The sequence below is a fragment of the Xenopus laevis genome, chromosome 6S (genome assembly GCF_017654675.1).
Source record: "Xenopus laevis strain J_2021 chromosome 6S, Xenopus_laevis_v10.1, whole genome shotgun sequence".
NCBI classification, from domain to species: Eukaryota; Metazoa; Chordata; class Amphibia; order Anura; family Pipidae; genus Xenopus; species Xenopus laevis.
The window spans coordinates 100378012-100398124 of NC_054382.1; the positions used below are offsets into that span (position 1 = coordinate 100378012).

General features: G+C 38.1%; 1 protein-coding gene across 1 annotated transcript in view; it reads right to left on the bottom strand.

The window, feature by feature from the left end:
• atp6v1h.S (ATPase, H+ transporting, lysosomal 50/57kDa, V1 subunit H S homeolog) overlaps positions 1–20113 on the bottom strand; it is a 44163-nt gene that overhangs the window by 10465 nt on the left and 13585 nt on the right. The window contains exons 6-13 of the mRNA XM_018223703.2: positions 19949–20062; positions 19111–19215; positions 17661–17714; positions 16819–16916; positions 14116–14308; positions 11516–11694; positions 6676–6801; positions 1284–1385 (exon numbers count right to left, since the gene is read on the bottom strand). Of these exons, the coding sequence (XP_018079192.1) occupies positions 1284–1385; positions 6676–6801; positions 11516–11694; positions 14116–14308; positions 16819–16916; positions 17661–17714; positions 19111–19215; positions 19949–20062 (971 nt within the window). The remainder of the gene's footprint in view (positions 1–1283; positions 1386–6675; positions 6802–11515; positions 11695–14115; positions 14309–16818; positions 16917–17660; positions 17715–19110; positions 19216–19948; positions 20063–20113) is intronic.

Sequence of the window (20113 nt, forward strand, 5' to 3'; positions counted from 1 at the left end):
TGATCTCATTGTATTAGTGGGAAAGTTTAATAAATAATAAATACTATTGCGGTAAACAAGCTTCCAAACATTCCTTATTTTCCTGTTTTGAACAAAACCAGCAGAGGAGGCATGGAGGTTTAGGGGCTGATTCACTAAATTCGAGTGAAGGATTCGAAGTAAAAAAACTTCGAATTTCGAAAGGTTTTTTTGGGCTACTTCGACCATCGAATGGGCTACTTCGACCTTCGACTACGAATCGAAGGATTCGAACTAAAAATCGTTCGACTATTCAACCATTCGATAGTCGAAGTACCGTCTCTTTAAAAAAAACTTCAACCCCCTAGTTCGGCAGATAAAAGCTACCGAAGTCAATGTTAGCCTATGGGGAAGGTCCCCATAGGCTTGCCTAAGTTTTTTTGATCGAAGGATATTTCTTCGATCGTTGGATTAAAATCCTTCGAATCGTTCGATTCGAAGGATTTAATCGTTCGATTCGAAGGATTTAATCCTTCGATCGAAGGAATAATCCTTCGATCGAAGGAATAATCCTTCGATCGTTCGATCGAATTTTCTGTGCTAAATCCTTCGACTTCGATATTCGAAGTCGAAGGATTTCAATTCCTAGTCGAATATCGAGGGTTAATTAACCCTCGATATTCGACCCATAGTGAATCAGCCCCTTAATTTGAATTGGTTTGGTACGTCTGCTTGGGACCATACTAGAGTTAAAAAGACAAACAATACAGTGCTTAACTACAAGTAACCATAGCAATACTAAGAAGTGATCTTAAGATCAAAAGATTTTGAGAAGTTGTTTATGCAAATGAAAAAAGAATGGGCGGAAGAGTGTTCCAGGTAAAGCATTTTAGGCAAGAGAGTAGAAATGTGAATCACTACTAAATACCAATCATTCAGAGAGCTTATACCATTATAATAATTAGAAAATAATCTTGATCGCCATTAAAATAAATATTCAACTTCAATAAAATCATACTATCAAAAATCATACATTTTTATTTTGCCCACTCCCACACCTTGTGTCTCATTCCCTTCCCCCTTTAGATTGTAAGCTCTTCAGCACAGGGCCTTCCTCGCCTTTTGTACCGGTACTGGTTGTTATGTATGGAACTCCGTATGTTATATGTATGTAATTCATGTGATTTCTTTGTATAAGCACATTCATCTTACAGTGCTACACCATATGTTGGCTCTAAAAATACTTGTTAATAATAGTAATAATAATAATCGTAACAAGTAAAGCATTAACAAGGTCTTTGTTCTGAACAGTTAAGAGTACTTGCCTCTTCCCTCTGGGGTAATGGCGTACATATTCCCCTACATCATGAGAAGCTACAGCCAGGACTTGAGGGTCATCGGAGACTTCCAGAAGTTTGGTTAGAATTCTGAAATGTAAGACAAAACATTAGTTAAAATGTGCAAACAGTGAATAGAAAGATGAATTTCCCTGAACCCTTTACCTATGTTCGAAAAGGGAAAACAAGTTAAAACCATAAAACTGTACATTCTAGAATAAGAAACTTTATGTTTCAAGAGAGACAAAAACCACTGGGAGGACTCCCTCGGTTTTCCAGAACCACATGTCTCCCCACTCATATCCTAAGAGAGTTGCACAGCGGGGTCAAATAGCACCATCACTGTGATGAATCTTCTATAAGGGATCACAGACACTGAAACTGGTCTGGACTTGGTTTCAACAGAGCATGACCTGTGCCTATGATACCTCAGTGACAACAACATGCAGCTCACCAACCTGCTGCGTTAAAAATCTTGCAAGCCAAGCCACAGTCACCTTCTGTTTGTGTGTGCCCACCATACTAATGAGGAGATGCAACTTAGCATCTGAGCCAGGAAAACCTTCTCAGAAACTTGGGAGAAATAAAGGAAATGGAAAATATAAATCAACAATTGTGTCTTAATAATGTGTAGATTCTGGGGCAGCAAAAGGGTTGCTGCATTGTAAGGTATTGTTTGCAAGGAGTTTATAAGTTCTCTCAATGTCTGTGTGCGTTTCCTCCCGCGCTGCAAAAACACAGGCAGATTAATTAGATCCTGATAAAACGGACCCCGTTATGCGTGTATGTGATAGGGACCTTAGACTGTAAAAACTCCACTGGGGCAGGGACTGATGTGAATGATGTACAATCTTTGTATAGCACTGCAGAATATGTTGGTGCTATATAAATAAAACATAACAATGACGACTTGTAATCTCAAAAAAAGAGTGATGTGGATAAGCCTTGAAGATATCAATGAATGAACACCAACAGAACGAAGGAGTCTTTCATTAAGTGTCTGTTCAGTTCCAAAAGGTCATCCATAAGACTTTTTTGTGCACAGATGGATCTATCTTCAGAGCCCAAGATGCAGGTTTGTAAACTGAGACTTATTTATTTCAATGGGACACTGGAAATCACACTGGAATCCGTGCACTTTATACAGATTGCCTCAATTACATAGTTCAACACCATCTTCCCTTTAACAATGTTTAAACATTGAAATAAATCAGTTTCTTTAATCTCTGCTAACCCATGTGATAACTCTCCAACGATTGATTGAGGGTTCTATTATCAAAAAGAGCCTTTCTCTGTTTTATCACACATTTAATTTTCTTCTTTTAATGGAGTCTTCTTTGCCAACGCAGTTGAATTCTTGTGATTTAACTCTTCAGCAAGAAGTGAAGAGTAAGGACTTGTAATCAACATTAAGGGGCCGATTCACTAACTTCGAGTGAAGGATTCGAAGTAAATTCGATAGTCGAAGTACTGTCTCTTTGAAAAAAACGTTGACCCCCTAGTTCGGCATCTAAAAGCTACCAAAGTCAATGTTAGCCTATGGGGAAGGTCCCCATAGGCTTGGCTAACTTTTTTTGATCGAAGGATATTCCTTCGATCGTTGGATTTAAATCCTTCGAATCGTTCGATTCACAGGATTTAATCGTTCGATCGAAGGAATAATCCTTCGATCGAACTATCTGCGCTACATCTTTCGACTTCGATATTCGAAGTCGAAGGATTTCAATTCCTAGTCGAATATCGAGGGTTAATTAACCCTCGATATTCGACCCATAGTGAATCGGCCCCTTAATCTCTGCAGAGACAATAGTTGTGAAGATGCTCTGCACGGATACAGAAGGGAACTGTCAAGTTCTGTGCAATACTTAGGGGAAGGTACAACAACAATTTACCAACATAAAATATAATAAAAAAAACCTGATCAACTATAAGAAAGGCACACCACAAGCATCATTATTCCCAACCTAACCAATTACATATTCCGAATTAATTTTAATAGATGTACATAATGCGGTATTGGAGCGCACAAAATAAAACCAATTCAGGCTGACAATTTCATCTGCTGTATTTCAATTCTATTCACACAGCTTAGCTACCCATTAATCTCACAGAGGAACATTTGTGAATATTCTAATAATGCACAACAGGTTCCTTGGTTCTAAAGGCAAAGCACAGGCAGCAAATGAAGATAACTAGGAATTATTAAATCTAGAAAAACTTTCAAAGTACAGAGTTTACAGCATCATCTAATTTAAGAGAGGAGAAATGATGGGGAAAAAGATTTTATAAGATTAAGGCAAACTTTTCTTTTGTAAAAGATCTTTTTGTTTTTTTAGTCACTGCAGATATCTGTTCACATTTGTACAAAAAGAAAAATCTTATTTCATTAGCATTTAGACCTTTTCCTCATACAAGGACAATAATTCAAATAATGACTATAGTTGCTATTGCTACGCTAGATGAACTACTCTGTTAATCATAATGACTCACGGTCCTTGTTGTATTTTGCATTGTTTTCTCACTTTTCTTGTCATAAGCCTCTTTTTTTGACTAACAATCGAATTGTGATTTTTTTTTTCCATGAATCTCAAAATTTGTGGTTTTCCTATATTTCTTAAAAGCTCTAAAAATTTGAGATTTATTAGGGGTAAAAACCACTAAAACCTCTAATGCAAAAATTTGTAAAAGTTGTCGAGGTCCTATAGAAGTCAGTGGGAGCTGTGCTGATAGGACCACTTTTAATTAATTAGGACTTTTTCAGATTTTTTTCTCGCTAGGAATTGTCAAAAAAACGACATTTTTTAGAGGTTTTTGAAGTATTTGTATTTTTTGCAGTATCATTCAGCGCTTTTTTCATCTCAGTTTTTATATGCAGATCTTTTAATAAAATTAATGACATTTGTGGTTTTTGAGTTTAGTTTAGAATTTAGTCGTGGTTTCAAAAACCTCTAAAACCACTAAAATCCGACCTTCAATAAATAAGTTGGGGGCATAACACACAGACCTTTCTTCAGATTGTGCTCATCAAAAGTGAGAATTTCCACCAACTGCTTCCCACGTTACATGTTGCAAAATAGTGGAGGACTATATTTTTAAGGGATTTTGCCGTGATTTTTATCACTAAATTACATTGTGTACATTTCAATAATTAGGCAGATTTACTAAGCTCGAGCCAATGGTTAGAATTTCAAAAAGTTTGAATTTCTAAGTAAATTTTTGGGCACTTCTGACCATCTAATAGGCTATATTCGACCATTCGACTTCGATTCGAACTAAAAATCGTTCGACTATTCAACCATTCCATAATCGAAGTACTGTCTCTTTAAAAAAGACCGACTTCATACTTCGCCAAATTAAAGCTACCGAAGTGCAATGTTAGCCTATGGGGACCTTCCAGAGCACTTTTCTAAGTTTTTTTATGGTAGAATAGAAAACCTTCGAACGATCGCTAAAAATCGTTCGATCGAACGATTTTTATTCAACAGCAGGATTGCCGAATTTGTTGAAAAAACTTCAAATTCATATTCATATTCCAGTCTCTTATTCAAATCATTGCATGGTTTTCCCTAATTTGACATCTTTTTGTGGTGTTATATTGCATAATGGATTCCCCTGATTTTGCACCATTTTTTTCTGCTCTCGTGAAAAAAACGTAAAATTGGGTTCTGTGCAGTACTGTAAGAAATGTATAAAAGTCTTTATATTTATACTACAGTCAAATGAAAAAGTTTGGGAACCCCTCTCAGCCTGCACAATAATTTACTCTACGTTCAACAAAAAAGATAACAGTGGTATGTCTTTCATTTCCCAGGAACTGGGGTGTTTTCTGAACAAATATTTTTAGTGAAGCAGTATTCAGTTGTAAATCAAATGTGAAAAACTGGCTGTGCAAAAATTTTGCAAATTTGAATGCATGTAACTGCTCAATACTGATTACTGGCAACACCAAATTGGTTGGATTGGCTCGTTAAGCCTTAAACTTCATAGGCAGGTGTGTCCAATCATGAGAAAAGGTATTCAAGGTGGCCAATTGCAAGTTGTGCTTCTGTTTGACTTTCCTCTGAAGAGTGACAGCATGGGATCCTCAAAGTAACTCAAAGTAACTCTCAAAAGATCTCAAAACAAAGATTGTTCAGTATCATGGTTTAGGGAAAGCTATAAAAAGCTATCTCAGAGGTTTAAACTGTCAGTTTCAGCTGTAAGGAATGTAATCAGGAAATGGAAGGCCACAGGCACAGTTGCTGTAAAACCCAGGTCTGGCAGGCCAAGAAAAATACAGGAGCGGCATATGCGGAGGATTGTGAGAATGGTTACAGACAACCCAAAGATCACCTCCAAAGACCAGCAAGAACATCTTGCTGCAGGTGGTCTATCTGTACATCGTTCTATAATTCAGTGCAATTTGCACAAAGAACATCTGTATGGCAGGGTGATGAGAAAGAAGCCTTGTTGTATTCAAAGGCTCATTTAGACTAGCCACAGTCATATTGGAATGCTTCGGACTGATGAGACAAAAATTTAGTTATTTGGTCATAACAAAAAGTGCTTTGCATGGCAGAAAAATAACACTGCATTCCAAGAAAAACACCTGCTACCTACTGTCAAATTTGGTGGAGGTCCCATCATGCTGTGGGGCTGTGTGGCTAGTTAAGGCACTGGGGCCCTTGTTAATGTTGAGGGTCGGATGAATTCAACCCAATATCAACAAATTCTTCAGGATAATGTTAAAGCATCAGTCACAAAGTTGAAGTTACGCATGGGTTGGATATTCCAACAAGACAAATCTACAAAGGCATTTATGCAGAGGGAGAAGTACAATATTCTGGAATGGCCGTCCCAGTCCCCCGAATTGAATATCATTGAAAATATATGGGATGATTTGAAGCAGGCTGTCCATGCTCGACAGTCATCAAATTCAACTGAACTGGAGAGATTTTGTATAGACGAATGGTCAAAAATACCTCCATCCAGAATCCTGACACTCATCAAAGGCTATAGGAGGCGTCTAGAGGCTGTTACATTTGCAAAAAGAAGGCTCAACTAAGTATTGATGTAATATCTCTGTTGGGGTGCCCAAATTTATGCACCGGTCTAATTTTGTTATGATGCATATTGCATATTTTCTGTTAATCCAATAAACTTTATGTCACTGCTGAAATACTACTGTTTCCATAAGGCATGTTATATATTAAAATGAAGTTGCTACTTTGAAAGCTCAGCCAATGATAAACAAAACTCCCAAGAATTTAGAAGGGTACCCACATATGACGGTTTACGTAACAGATTTATGAAGTGAAGTTTTCCCTTTAAGAAGCCAATAAACGGTGAAAAAGTATACAGCGTTTTAAAAAGCAAATCCATTTGAAAAATGTGAGCATACTTTAGAAGTTCATAGTTCTTCTCATTTAACCGAGCTGCATTTTCCCTCCAAAATTTCTCCGATTTGTGAACTGGGCTCCATTCCAGTCTACCGGATTTCAACTCAGAGCTGTATTCGTCAAATGAACTGCAAATGTAAAAAATCAAAATAGACTGTATGTGAGATCAGATAGGTGCAGAGAGGGTATTTTATATCTACTGCATTACACGTTCACACAACACACAGACACCAACTAGCCTGTCTCTAGGGTTTTTTCTTTGAGAGTGGAAGAAAATAACAAGAAGTCCTGCTAATCTGAAAACATTTCAAATAATTCAAATGTTTTCAAAATCCTTTCCTTTATCTTTGTAATAAAACATATCTTGTAAAGTATGGTAACTAAGCTGCATGAATTAATATAGGTGGCAAAAAAATCATACTGGGTTAATTACTGAAAGATCCCTTATCTGGAAACCCCATGTCCAAAGCATTGGACCGTTTTGTTGATCAACAGCAACAGATACATTAGCAAGCCAAACTCATTCCTTACTGTTTAAGTAAATTCAAAGAGCAAAAGACTAAATTAACTATAATTCCTCTGCTACTCAAGTTCGCCATTTCAGCATGTGCTGAAGCTGGAGATCTCTAGTAAAGAGCATATGTGTGCAATGAATACAAAGAGGCTATTTAATAAAGTACTATAAAGTCTCAAATGAAAGCAACAGATCAATTCATTCCCACTGCAAACAACCACATGACTATTTATAGATTTTATTCAATAAGCACTTAAAAGAATCTGCTAGGTAAGTTCAGGCAACATTCAGTATATTCTGCTGGATATTTCCATTAGTTGTCTACATTAAAAAAAAAATATCCAGCAGCCCTTTGCACTAGAATTTCAAGTTGTAAAACAAGTATATAGATAGAATAGGTTAACCTTTAGCTGGTAATCATCAGACCCCCAAACAGAGTTTATGGTCTCACTTCAGCATGATTAAATTCTATGGGGTTAATTTAGTAAACGGCAAAAAATCGCCAGAGACGGATGATGTAAGTAACTGAAGATTGAGGAAGATCTATGTACTCCATTGTACTTTGCCTGGTCTGAGCTGGCGAAGGCAAGTCTGGCGAAAGAGGCAACGTTCCGTAAAATCTGCATTGAATTTGCGGAGTAACGTCCATTCATTCGTCTGGCGAAAATTCGCCTGGCGATAGAGTGCGGATGAGCGATAGCGTCTGTCTCTTTCGCTAGCGAAGTTACGCCCGGCCCATTAGTAAATCGGCAAAGTGTCTAAAAATGGTTAGCGTTGAATCGTTGCCAGCATTAGTCACTTCGCCCTTTAGTAAATTTACCCCCATGGGTTCCCCACAGATTAGTAGAAAAGAAACCAATAGCACACAGGACTGGTGAAAACTTCCAATTATTTTATTGTGCAAGCGGAGTGCAATGCAACGTTTCGGGGAACAATACCCCTTTGTCAAGCATACGAAAGTGTGCAAAAAATGCATTTAAATACACAGGTGAGTGTGTTCGATTAACATATCGAATTGTGATTGGTGTACACCATAGATGTTAAATAGCAAAAGTCACCTCCTTAATTTAAAGGGTAAATGAACCATATATCCGATTCAAATTCAATGTGTTTAAAACATGGAAAGTTAAATTTTTACCACAAACATTAAAATACATTGTGTATAAAACGTAAGAATTGAGCAATAATTAATACAAGTGTAATGGTGTGAGATAAAAACGCACCTACAAAAATATCAACAGAGGATAAATCGGTGGAAACAACAAACAAACAGCTGTAACATGATTACTAGCTTACCCTACCACATGTGTGCAGGGCAGGACACTGATTGGTCATATAAGGTAAGTTCATTCCCACCCCAAGTAATCATCTGTGAAGAAAAACATTAAAAGAACAATCTTTATTCAAAAGTATCACAAATCAGATGTTAATCTCTATAAAAAACAAGACATGTTAAAATCCTCATTCAACCCTTTGGGAAAACGCGTTTGCAAGAGCCAAATCCAATAAGCTTCACGTTGGAGCAAAGTCCTTTTTATATCCTGTCCCTGTCTCCTGTTCACCTTCTCAATAATCTGCCATCTCACCTGTGACACCTGGTGACCCTGTGTAAAGAAATGTTTAGCTAGGAGTGTTTCCTTCCGTATTGACCCTTTATCTTTTTCTTTTCCTTCTTTACTCAACTCGCCTTTGTAATTGCGTATCACTGATTTGTGCTCATTTAGTCGTGTTTTAATTGGTCTCGAAGTCTGTCCTACATAGGCTTTGCCACACGGACACTTGATACAGTATATCACATTAGCGATCTTGGTGGATTCATATTTACAGGAGGTATTACCTAGGTTGAAGCCGTGTCTGTCTGACACCAGCGAATTTTTGAACAGGTTGGGCACCACACCAATACCTGGTGATTCGTTTCTTTTATGTTCACTGGATGTGAAGGACCTATACACCTCGATTCCCCATGATGAGGGAATCGAGTGTGTACGGGAATATTTGTCTCAAGGATCATTACCTACCCACACAATTAATTTTGTATGTACACTGTTGGAAAATGTGCTAACCAATAATTATTTTGAATTCAAAGGGGAATATTTTTTACAGACGCAAGGCTGCGCAATGGGGGCCAATATGGCTCCCGCGTACGCCAACATATTTATGGACCACTTTGAAAAAACATACATATTTTCCCATACTGAGTTTTCATACCACATACACTCTTTCATGAGGTTTGTGGATGATACGTTTTTTTTGTGGACTAGTGACATCCAGAATTTAACCAAATTTGTGGACTATCTGAACGGTACACATAGGTCCATTAAATTTACCTTTGAAGCACATGCCAGTGAACTTCATTTTTTGGATGTGAATATCCAATTACAAGGAGGTAGGTTCGTGACATCTCTTTTCACCAAACCCACTGACAGGAATAACTTGGTACGCCCCACCAGCCACCACCCTCCGGGGGTGTTTAAGGGTCTTCCTAAAAGCCAGTTTTTGAGGGTTAGACGAATCACCTCGGCGGACGAGTTATATGATAGAGAAGCTGGGAAGGTGGTTAAGAAATTTGCAGAGAAAGGCTATAATGAAAGGGACCTCCTCAGAATTAAAGATGAAGTGGCAGAAATTCCTCGGATAGAAACCCTAAAGAAAAAGCAAAAAGCTAATGCGAATAACACACGGATCCCTTTTGTTTCTACTTTCGATGCTAATTCAGCAGTTTGTAAGAAAATCATTTTAAAATACTGGAGTATATTACAAGCAGATCATAAATATGGGCATCTTTTTTCTCTTCCGCCTGTTTTTTCGTATCGTAGAGGTAGAAACATTGGGGATCTGATTAAGTCACAACCTAATCGCAACATGGATTTGCATTTAACCACCCAGGTTAAGGGTACTTTTCCCTGTAGACAGTGTGGCCACTGCAATGGGATCATTGCAGGTGAAGTAATAATGCATCCTCTTTTAGGCACTAGACACCAGCTTAACAGCTTCTCAACGTGTGACAGCCACAATGTGATATACTGTATCAAGTGTCCGTGTGGCAAAGCCTATGTAGGACAGACTTCGAGACCAATTAAAACACGACTAAATGAGCACAAATCAGTGATACGCAATTACAAAGGCGAGTTGAGTAAAGAAGGAAAAGAAAAAGATAAAGGGTCAATACGGAAGGAAACACTCCTAGCTAAACATTTCTTTACACAGGGTCACCAGGTGTCACAGGTGAGATGGCAGATTATTGAGAAGGTGAACAGGAGACAGGGACAGGATATAAAAAGGACTTTGCTCCAACGTGAAGCTTATTGGATTTGGCTCTTGCAAACGCGTTTTCCCAAAGGGTTGAATGAGGATTTTAACATGTCTTGTTTTTTATAGAGATTAACATCTGATTTGTGATACTTTTGAATAAAGATTGTTCTTTTAATGTTTTTCTTCACAGATGATTACTTGGGTGGGAATGAACTTACCTTATATGACCAATCAGTGTCCTGCCCTGCACACATGTGGTAGGGTAAGCTAGTAATCATGTTACAGCTGTTTGTTTGTTGTTTCCACCGATTTATCCTCTGTTGATATTTTTGTAGGTGCGTTTTTATCTCACACCATTACACTTGTATTAATTATTGCTCAATTCTTACGTTTTATACACAATGTATTTTAATGTTTGTGGTAAAAATTTAACTTTCCATGTTTTAAACACATTGAATTTGAATCGGATATATGGTTCATTTACCCTTTAAATTAAGGAGGTGACTTTTGCTATTTAACATCTATGGTGTACACCAATCACAATTCGATATGTTAATCGAACACACTCACCTGTGTATTTAAATGCATTTTTTGCACACTTTCGTATGCTTGACAAAGGGGTATTGTTCCCCGAAACGTTGCATTGCACTCCGCTTGCACAATAAAATAATTGGAAGTTTTCACCAGTCCTGTGTGCTATTGGTTTCTTTTCTACTAAGAAGATTGTGAGGTTGCCGAGCCTCTACCTTTGTGCACCAGGCATCTCTGTTGGAATCGAAGGGTGTGCGCAGTCCTGCATTGTTGTATCCAGTCAATATTCCCCACAGATTGCCATAAAGTATATAGTGCAATCCTATACAAATAAAGAGAAAGCTAGGAAACTTTGCTCTGGGAAACTGTGGTGAGCTCCCCTAAATATCAGACATGAAGAATCCTCAAAACACCCTTCACAATAATGGTTATCTTTCCTAAATCTTCTTCACAAGTACAATACATGCTGCCCAATTTAAAACAAAAGGCCTGCATAAAGAAGATTGGAATCACAAATGATAAACAGAGATCTGAAAAAAACCAACCTCAAATCCTGAACACTTTCACCAAGCTTTTCCAAAAGGAATTTAATATCATCAACAATGTCCTCATCATCATACTTCTGCTGCTCCAAGTTCTCCAGCTGTTTGAGTACTTTGCATTGGATCATGGCGAGAGCATACTCCTGGCGGGTTTCTCTTTCTGTAGATTTCTCTAACAGATTCTGCAGATATATTAATGGAACATTCCATTCACAAATTTTGTGGAGCTCAGATATTTTGAAAGTGAAAGTTGTATTTAGTTAAAGGCACAATACTTCAGACAATGGCATGCAGGACAATTTCAGGTACTGCTGCCACCATGGTTTCTCCTTGCTAAAAATGCATGGTCAAAACACCTAAAAGGACTCTCTGAAATTGCTTCCAATAAAAAATGGCATCAGAGAGGATTGTCACACAATCCTCTCACAAAAATGTACATATGCCTGCAGTCGAATAGTATGTCGTAAGCATATGGAGACACAAGCTAGATTTAGCACATCTTTTCTGCACATTTTAATGTAAAAAAAATTAAGGTATTAAGATACTTTTTATTCATACAGGTATGGGATCCATTATCTGGAAACCCGTTATCTAGAAATAGCTGAAGTATGGAAAGAACATCTCCATTTTAATTCAATTATTAGCATTTTGTAAAACAATTTCCTATTTCTCTGTAATAAATAAACAGTACCTTGTACTTGAACCCACCTAAAATATAATGACTTGTTATTCAGGGCCAAAAAAACCTTCTGGGTTTAATTAATGTTATAATATTTTTTTAGTAGACTTAAGGTATGGAGATTCAAATAAAGGAAAGATCCGTTATCTGGAAAACCCAAGGTCCCGAGCGTTTTGGATAACAGATCCCATATCTGTATATGATTCCTACATTAGCTCTATGCCTATAGGACATGTGGTATTGAGCACGGTCCTTCTCTTAGGAAATGCTCTGTCAATGGCAGAAGCTGGGCATTGTTCAGTTCCCAAGTGCCATAAGCAGAGCAATTCCTAAGTAAAGTCGTTATAGAAAATCAAGGTAGTTTTGACCCCTGGTTCTGACAAACATTTTGTTTCCTACAACCCCAAGCATGCAATGTTTTGTATGTGCCATATTCCTCTTTGCCTTATCAAACCTGTAAAAAATGCAAATAAATCATTTGCTTAAAGCTACAGCATCTAACATACGTAGCTAGCAGGAAGCCGATTATGTTCTTTGATCCAAGATATCAGCTGACTGAAATCTTAGATCTTTGTCTACAAAATTAAGTTTACAAATATTGAGATAAAAAGACCAATTAACTTGTTCCCTCAGAATAATAAGATTCATTATTATATCATATTCTTATCTTTGGCAGCTTCCCTATCCCACAGTCTGTTGGATGCCCAAAGCATTTTACTTTGTGTACTTAGAACATGTTTTAGCAATAGTTTCTTGTGGTCTTAAATTTGAACTAGGCTTTCACCTTGCCAGTAATGGAGGTTGTAGGAAAACATAAAAATGTGTTTACAGTACTCAATGAGTGGCCTAGAGAGTGCTACTTTGTTCACATTATAAATGGAGGCTTTCATGCTGCATTTCTCATTCACTCATAAATCTATTGTTAGCACATCTTGCAACGTTTGTGAAATAGCCTTGGTATGAATTTTATGCCAGCATAATGAAAAAAAAATTTTTTTTCACTGTTTCAAGGTAAGAAAATGATAGCAGTTGAATCAGTCTTTGTACTCTTTAGAATCATGCCACCATGTGGAAGGGTTGACATAATGCTTTAAAGTACAAAAAAGTCAGGAAGCTTGGCACGGCTTGTCCCAAAGTTTAGGAAGATATCTTGGAAAACAGAAAAGTGTACCTCCCATTCTACTGGAAAAATACACTGGCTGGCCACTATTTTGGTTTTGGCCTTGTCATGACAAGCTGAAATTTAAAATTTCTGATGATGATCATAACCTCCGTATTTGGTTAAAATGTTTGGCTTGTTCAAATAAGCCACAACAACTGAATTTACACAGATCAGTCTCACATGTTCCCATTAAGCAAATCCTTGAATCTCAAGAGGGCGAGTCAAACTCTCACATACAAAAATGTATATGGAAAAAAGCATCTTGGAAATCCAAAAAACCACACGACATGTTTACATCTATCTGAAGACTAACCACAGCAGAAGGAACAAAATACTCTTTCACTAACCATCACCTGAATGGAATTCTTGATGCAACTGATAGGTATCATGTCTAGAGACTATTGACTTATATCCCACCAAGACAACGCTTAACATGACTTATGACTGTCACAGAACAGCATCTATGCTGTATCATGTGAGACCTAAGACCCCAAATTGAATCTAATGAAGGAATGCTCCCTGCTCCACTGATCTTGTCTATAAGTCATCCAGTTGTTCAGAAATCTCCCCACCCTGGCAATCCTTTTGTGACTAAGCTGCTCTATGTCGAAGAAAATATAGTATTGGCAATATACTTCTAAGAGGACTTTTAAGGGGAAAAACTAGCTATAGGTCTAACAATGACACAGTTTTTATGCCAGGCACTGCATGGCTGAATGTTCACTTCATACTTAATACAGCTGAAGTTAATTGTTAACTCACCTTGAAAGCAGCAAGAATGATCCTTGTAACTTTTTCCTTCACAGATTCTTGGAGAATATCAGACAACACCGGTACAATATTATAACGACGCAGATATTCACACATTTGTGGACTGAACGCTAAAAGCCACAGGCAAAAAATCATTTGGTACTGAAGTTGGAATCCACATTTGTTACTTAGTACTGCCATTATGCTGAAATGAAGTAAGAATGAAAATGTGCCAATTACTATTATAGAATGTAAGGAGAAAATATTGTTAAATATATTTGCTAAGGCTAGATCTTCAATCATGAATGATCCCTATTAAGGCTAACACCCACTACAAAGAAGTCTTCTGGAAGGGAAATATATTCTACCCAATCTGCAAAACAGCAATCACCATACTCCCTGGATCAACTGCCTACTTTTAGTTCTAATTCTGAAAAAGTATCCAGCCACGTCTGTAATCTATCTGCCTGCATTTTACCTTACATGGCTCACATGTATCTAAAAACTCTTCAAAGATCATATACCGTATATCCTCGTGTATAAGCCGAGTTTTTCAGCACCCAAAATGTGCTGAAAAAATTGACCTCGGCTTATACGCGGGTAAGTATACGCGAGGGGCTCCTGCCTAATGTGACACTTCCCTCCCCGGGGCTCGACGTGTCCGCGCTGCCTGCAGGGGGCTCCCTCTGTCCGTAGCACCCGCCCAGCACCGGGAGGGGACAGGATCCGGAAAGAGCAGGCGCAAAGGGCGGAAGAACTGGCTGTGAGCCGGGGGTCTGTGTTGGGCTAATAAGGAATTAGCGAACCCCGGGCACAAGCGGCTCCTCTAACCGGAACTGACCGCCAGTCCCTCCAACCTGTGGGGAATCCGCTCCCCGGGAGTCTTCCCTCTACCCGACCTTCCTCCCTCGGACACATGGACTCTCCCTTTATCCACAGTCCGCTCCTTCCCCCGCCCGATCAGCCCATTCCTCCCCCGGGGGAGCCGCTCGTGCTGCGGATGATCGAGTGTGGCATTGGGCGGAAGGAGCGATGAATCATCAGCCGATCCAGCCAGGGAATTCGCCTCGTTATTTGCTCACACCGAGTCCCTTGTGTCTAATCCGGGGACGAGTCTTTCCTTCCCCAGTGACCCAGCCTCCTCCTCCCGTCTACTCCCCTGGAAGTCCACAGCTCGAGCAGCAGCCGGACACCCCTCGCGTTTCCCCGCAATTTCATTATTGTGTGGTGAGTGTATATAGTGTATGATGGTGTGGGTAGAGAGTTTGTGTGTGTATATAGTATATGTGTGGGGAGTTTGTGTGTATAGTATGTGTGTGTGATTATTTTGTGGGAAGAGTGTGTGTGTAAAGTATATGTGTGTCTGTGTGTATAATTGCTAGTGGAAAGTATATTTTGTCTCAGCTGAAAAATATCTGTAATATAAATCCACTGGGGGGGGGACAAATTTTCAGTGATTTAGTTTGCGCTGTAGTGATTGTAGCATAAAGGGTCTTAGTTGTGTCTAGGCTTATACGCGAGTCAATAAGTTTTCCCAGTTTTTGTAGGTAAAATTAGGTACCTCGGCTTATACACGGGTCGGCTTATACACGAGTATATACGGTACTTCAGGGTCATTTATGTATTATAAGAATTGATCAAACTCCCTTAATTTTCTAAAAAATCTGAACAAACAAAAAGCATGTGTGAGAAAATCCAAAAAAAAAAAAAATCAAAATTGTGCAACTTTTTCAAATTGTCACTTGAAAAGAACAGCTTTATAAAATTGTCGCACAAAAATCAGTGTCAAAATCTCGAAAACCCATGAAAATCATGAAGGCAAGAAACATCTTCCAATTGTAAAAGAGATATCTGCCACTGACTTCTACATGACTTTGGCAGGTTTTAGCTGGAGTATTTTCGGATTTTTAGCGCATAATAAATTTAGGAGCAGAATACGTTTTTTTTCCCCTCTAAGAACTTAACCAGAACAATTGGAGGCTTAAAGGAACAGTTCAGTGTAAAAATAAAAACTGGGTAAATAGATAGGCTGTGCAAAATAAAAAATGTTTCTAATATAGTTAGTTAGGCAAAAATGTAATGTATAAAGGCTGGAGTGACTGGATGCCTAACATAATAGCCAGAACACTACTTCCTGTTTTGCAGCTCTCTTGGTTCCCACTGATTGGTTACCAGGCATTAACCAATCAGAGACTTGAGGGGGGACCACATGGGTCATAACTGTTTGCTTTTGAATCTGAGGTGACATTACATTTTTGGCTAACTAGCTATATTAGAATTTTATTTATTTTGCACATCCTATATATTTAACCCGTTTTTTATTTTTACACTGAACTGCTCAGTTTGCTCCTCTCTACTTCTCCCCCTCCATTTTCCCCCTCCCTCCTCCCCTCCCTGCATAATCTGAGCCCAGAGCTATGAGTGAGTAGGGAAGTGAGATCACAGCAAGCTAAAATGGCAGCTGCCATCCTAAACAAACAGAGACAGTGTCTAGAGCTGTTTACTTAGGTATGGAAAAGCATTCTAACAAATAAAAATGGTGTTCTAGCTTGCACTGTTGTGGCTAATCTATTGGCAATAAACTGCCTTGGTAGCTTTCCTTCTCCTTTAAAATACTCATTTCAATAACCTTGATATTGTTTTGGTAATGCCCCACACAAATGTGCCTAAAACCAGGGCTATAGCATAAATCATTCCACTCATTAGATGCCTTACCAATTAACACCATCTGCTTCCACCCATGCAAAACGGTACTCATTAACCCTCAACATCAGCTGAAGGCATCCAGCAACACACTGTACATACTGGGAACTCTGCAAATGAAAAAAGAATCCATAAGGTATACGTCAGGGACATTTCAACATATAGCAGCACTTGATGCAGCAAGATGGATGCCAAGGGCTATATGGAGAAGAGAGATATAGCACAAAACACAATATTATCATAATAGAGCTAGCATACAACCATGATCTAACTGAGCCCAGACAATATATAGTGTAATATAGAATGCACACATGTGAGTATTTTTAACATAATGTTGCAACTAGGCAACAGGGAACTTCTCAACCATTGAGCGTATAATTATATTTCCTGTGAGTATCCACCTATAGGGCGGACAGTTCACAGACATATACACAGTGCTGTAGATTGACAGTCCTGCAGTTACATTTTCTCAGACCTCATGATGAGATGCCACATGCCAATTTCTGGTTTTGAACCCAAAACAACAAGTATAAACAGGATATAAGAATGTTATTTTCATGTTTGGTGTCATCCAGAAATGATACATTTTAGGATAATATTCACCTTGATGGTATATAACTATGACTAGTACCTTATTAACTGTAAAGAAGAGAATCTGTTGCAGTAATCAAGATGGGAACCCCTGGTTTAGAGGACACACCTGCTGCTTAGTGCAGCTCTCTCTTGACTGAAGAACTCAAAAGCACTGAACTAGTCAGAACATAAATGGCCTCAAAGCAAACAGTTAATTTCCCAGTTATGACTCAGTATCATGCAGCTGTACTGCCCAATAAAAGTTTTCCATTTCTGCTTACATCACTTGGCGACACTGTTCCCGTTTCCACTGCACTGACGCCTCCACGTAATTTCTGTTGTAGGAAAGAAACATTAATGTATAGTTAGCAATAAGAAGTTATATCAAGACTAAACAGTTGACTTGTTGCCATGCAGTGCTGTCCTGCCACACAGCAAAATATGAGTTTACTTGTTCAGTTCTCTTATGAGGGTCTGTGCCTATGGGAAAGAGATCAGAGCTCAATGCAGAAAAATGGGCATAGACTTTTCTTTTCTCGCATGTAGCATTGGCCTCCCTTCAGCTAAAGGACAAGGAAAGGCTAATTCAATGGGGGATGTCAAAATGTTAGGCAACCCATCCCACCCAGAATCGGTGCTCCTTTTGAGAATAAACTCACCATTCATTGTATCTTTCTAAATAAGCACCACACAGCCATCTTATTTCTAATTCCCATTGACCCTATCCGTAGGCTTGGAAGCCTACTCAATATCGGAAAATGTTATTATACTACATATATGTAAGTAAATACATTTTTTTTCCAGGAAAGGAGAACTGGCCCAGGGGAAAGAAAGTTAGCAATTTTATTCACTAGGGGGCACCTAACATTTTGGTACACCCACTGAATTGGCCTTTCCTTTTCTCATGTGTAGCCATGCAATGAACTGTAAAGAAACTCCGCTAGGTACGTACCCTTATACGATATGTATAAATGGCAGCATGCTTCATCACACAGCACTTTATACAATGACATTTTAAGTTACATTTAATCATATATAGCAAGAAACATACAGGTCCTGCTTGAACAAGCTGATATTTCAAGTTATTTTAAATCAACCAAAACTGCTTTTTCATATTGAAAGAAAAAGAAATTCTAAGCAACATAGTCTAGAGAGCGCATCAGAATTATTATGGATCATGGATACTGCTCTGTGTTAAGTGAAAAAAGCAGGATAAAGATACAGATATAGGACCTGTTATTTGGAATGATAAAGACCTGGGATTTTCTCGATAAGGGATATTTCCATAATTTGTATCTCCATACCTTAAATCTACTAAATTTGAACATTAATTAAACACAATAGGACTGTTCTGCCTCCTATAAGGATTAATTATATTTCAGCTGGGATTAAGTACAAGGTACTGTTTTATGACTACATAGTTTAATTGAATTATTTGATTACAATGGAGTCTATGGGAGATGGCATTCCTGTAATTTGGAACTTTCTGGATAATGGGTTTCTGTGTTACAGATCCCATACCTGTATTATGTTATTCAGCATTTTCCTTCAATAAAGTATAATATGTATAGTGACATCGTAGAAACAGATATCTGGCTCATGAACATTTGCTATGCTAACCAGAGACATGGGAAAAAAACTGGACAGAACTACCCTAAACAATGGCTATGCCAGAGCCCTCCTTGGCACAGAACATTGACAGAGTACATTTAATAAATAGTATCAAACCACCTGGGAGCTCAGCTGAGTTTTAATCCAGTTGAAGTAGTAGTTCAAATCACTGCCTTCCATCAGTTCTCTTCCCCAGGCAGCCAATTTAGCAATTATACGTGCAGCCTGAAACAGAAAAAGACATATATATACATTTAATTTTTTTTAATTCACAAAAGCAGCAATAAAGTATTTAGGGAAAAACTTCCTCATGAATAAATCTTTGACTTATCTATCTAGTGCAGAGGTTTTGTTTAGAAGCAAATAGATTTTTATGAATGCTGATTTTTTTATATATTTTTTTTTTAAGACCTCAAGTGAACCTCTAAAAAATAAAGGAAATAGCTCCCATTTAAAATATTATTTATTAGACAAAGGGATAGTCAGTTAACTCAACTCGGGTACATTTCATGATGTTTTTTTTTCAGTTTCAATCCTACTATAAGGGCAGGACTCCACGGACGATTCCGGGGCGATTCGACACGATGCGCAAAAAACGCAGGCGTCATGTTGGATGCGACGGAAATAAGGTAAGTAATGCAATTCTCGGATTGTGTAGCAGCGTTGATGTGACACGACTATCAGATGCAGACGGTTTTTGACTATCTGATTTTTTCGTGCATTTTGGAATGATAAATAAGGGTAAATAGTATATTCTAGTTTGGTCTGATTTTTTTTATTTAATAAATGATATTTTGATAAATAACCAACCAAGTATACCATTAGTCTTAAATCCTGATAAGCCACCAAGGAAAGAGGGAAAGATCCACAAAAGTGCATGAAAAGATTCCCCAGTATAATCTCTATTATTATTAGTATTATTCATAAGCCGCATACTAAAATATTACTATTTTCTTACCATGTGGACAGTGAAAAGATCCTGACGGTTTAGCATGGGTAAGAAATAGGACCAAGCTGTGTTTTTCCCACGCCGAGCATAGTCAAAAAATATACTCACACGCTGGTGATTCTCCTGAAAGTTTAATAAAAATATATATTATTTTAGAACTCTTTATCTTTAGCG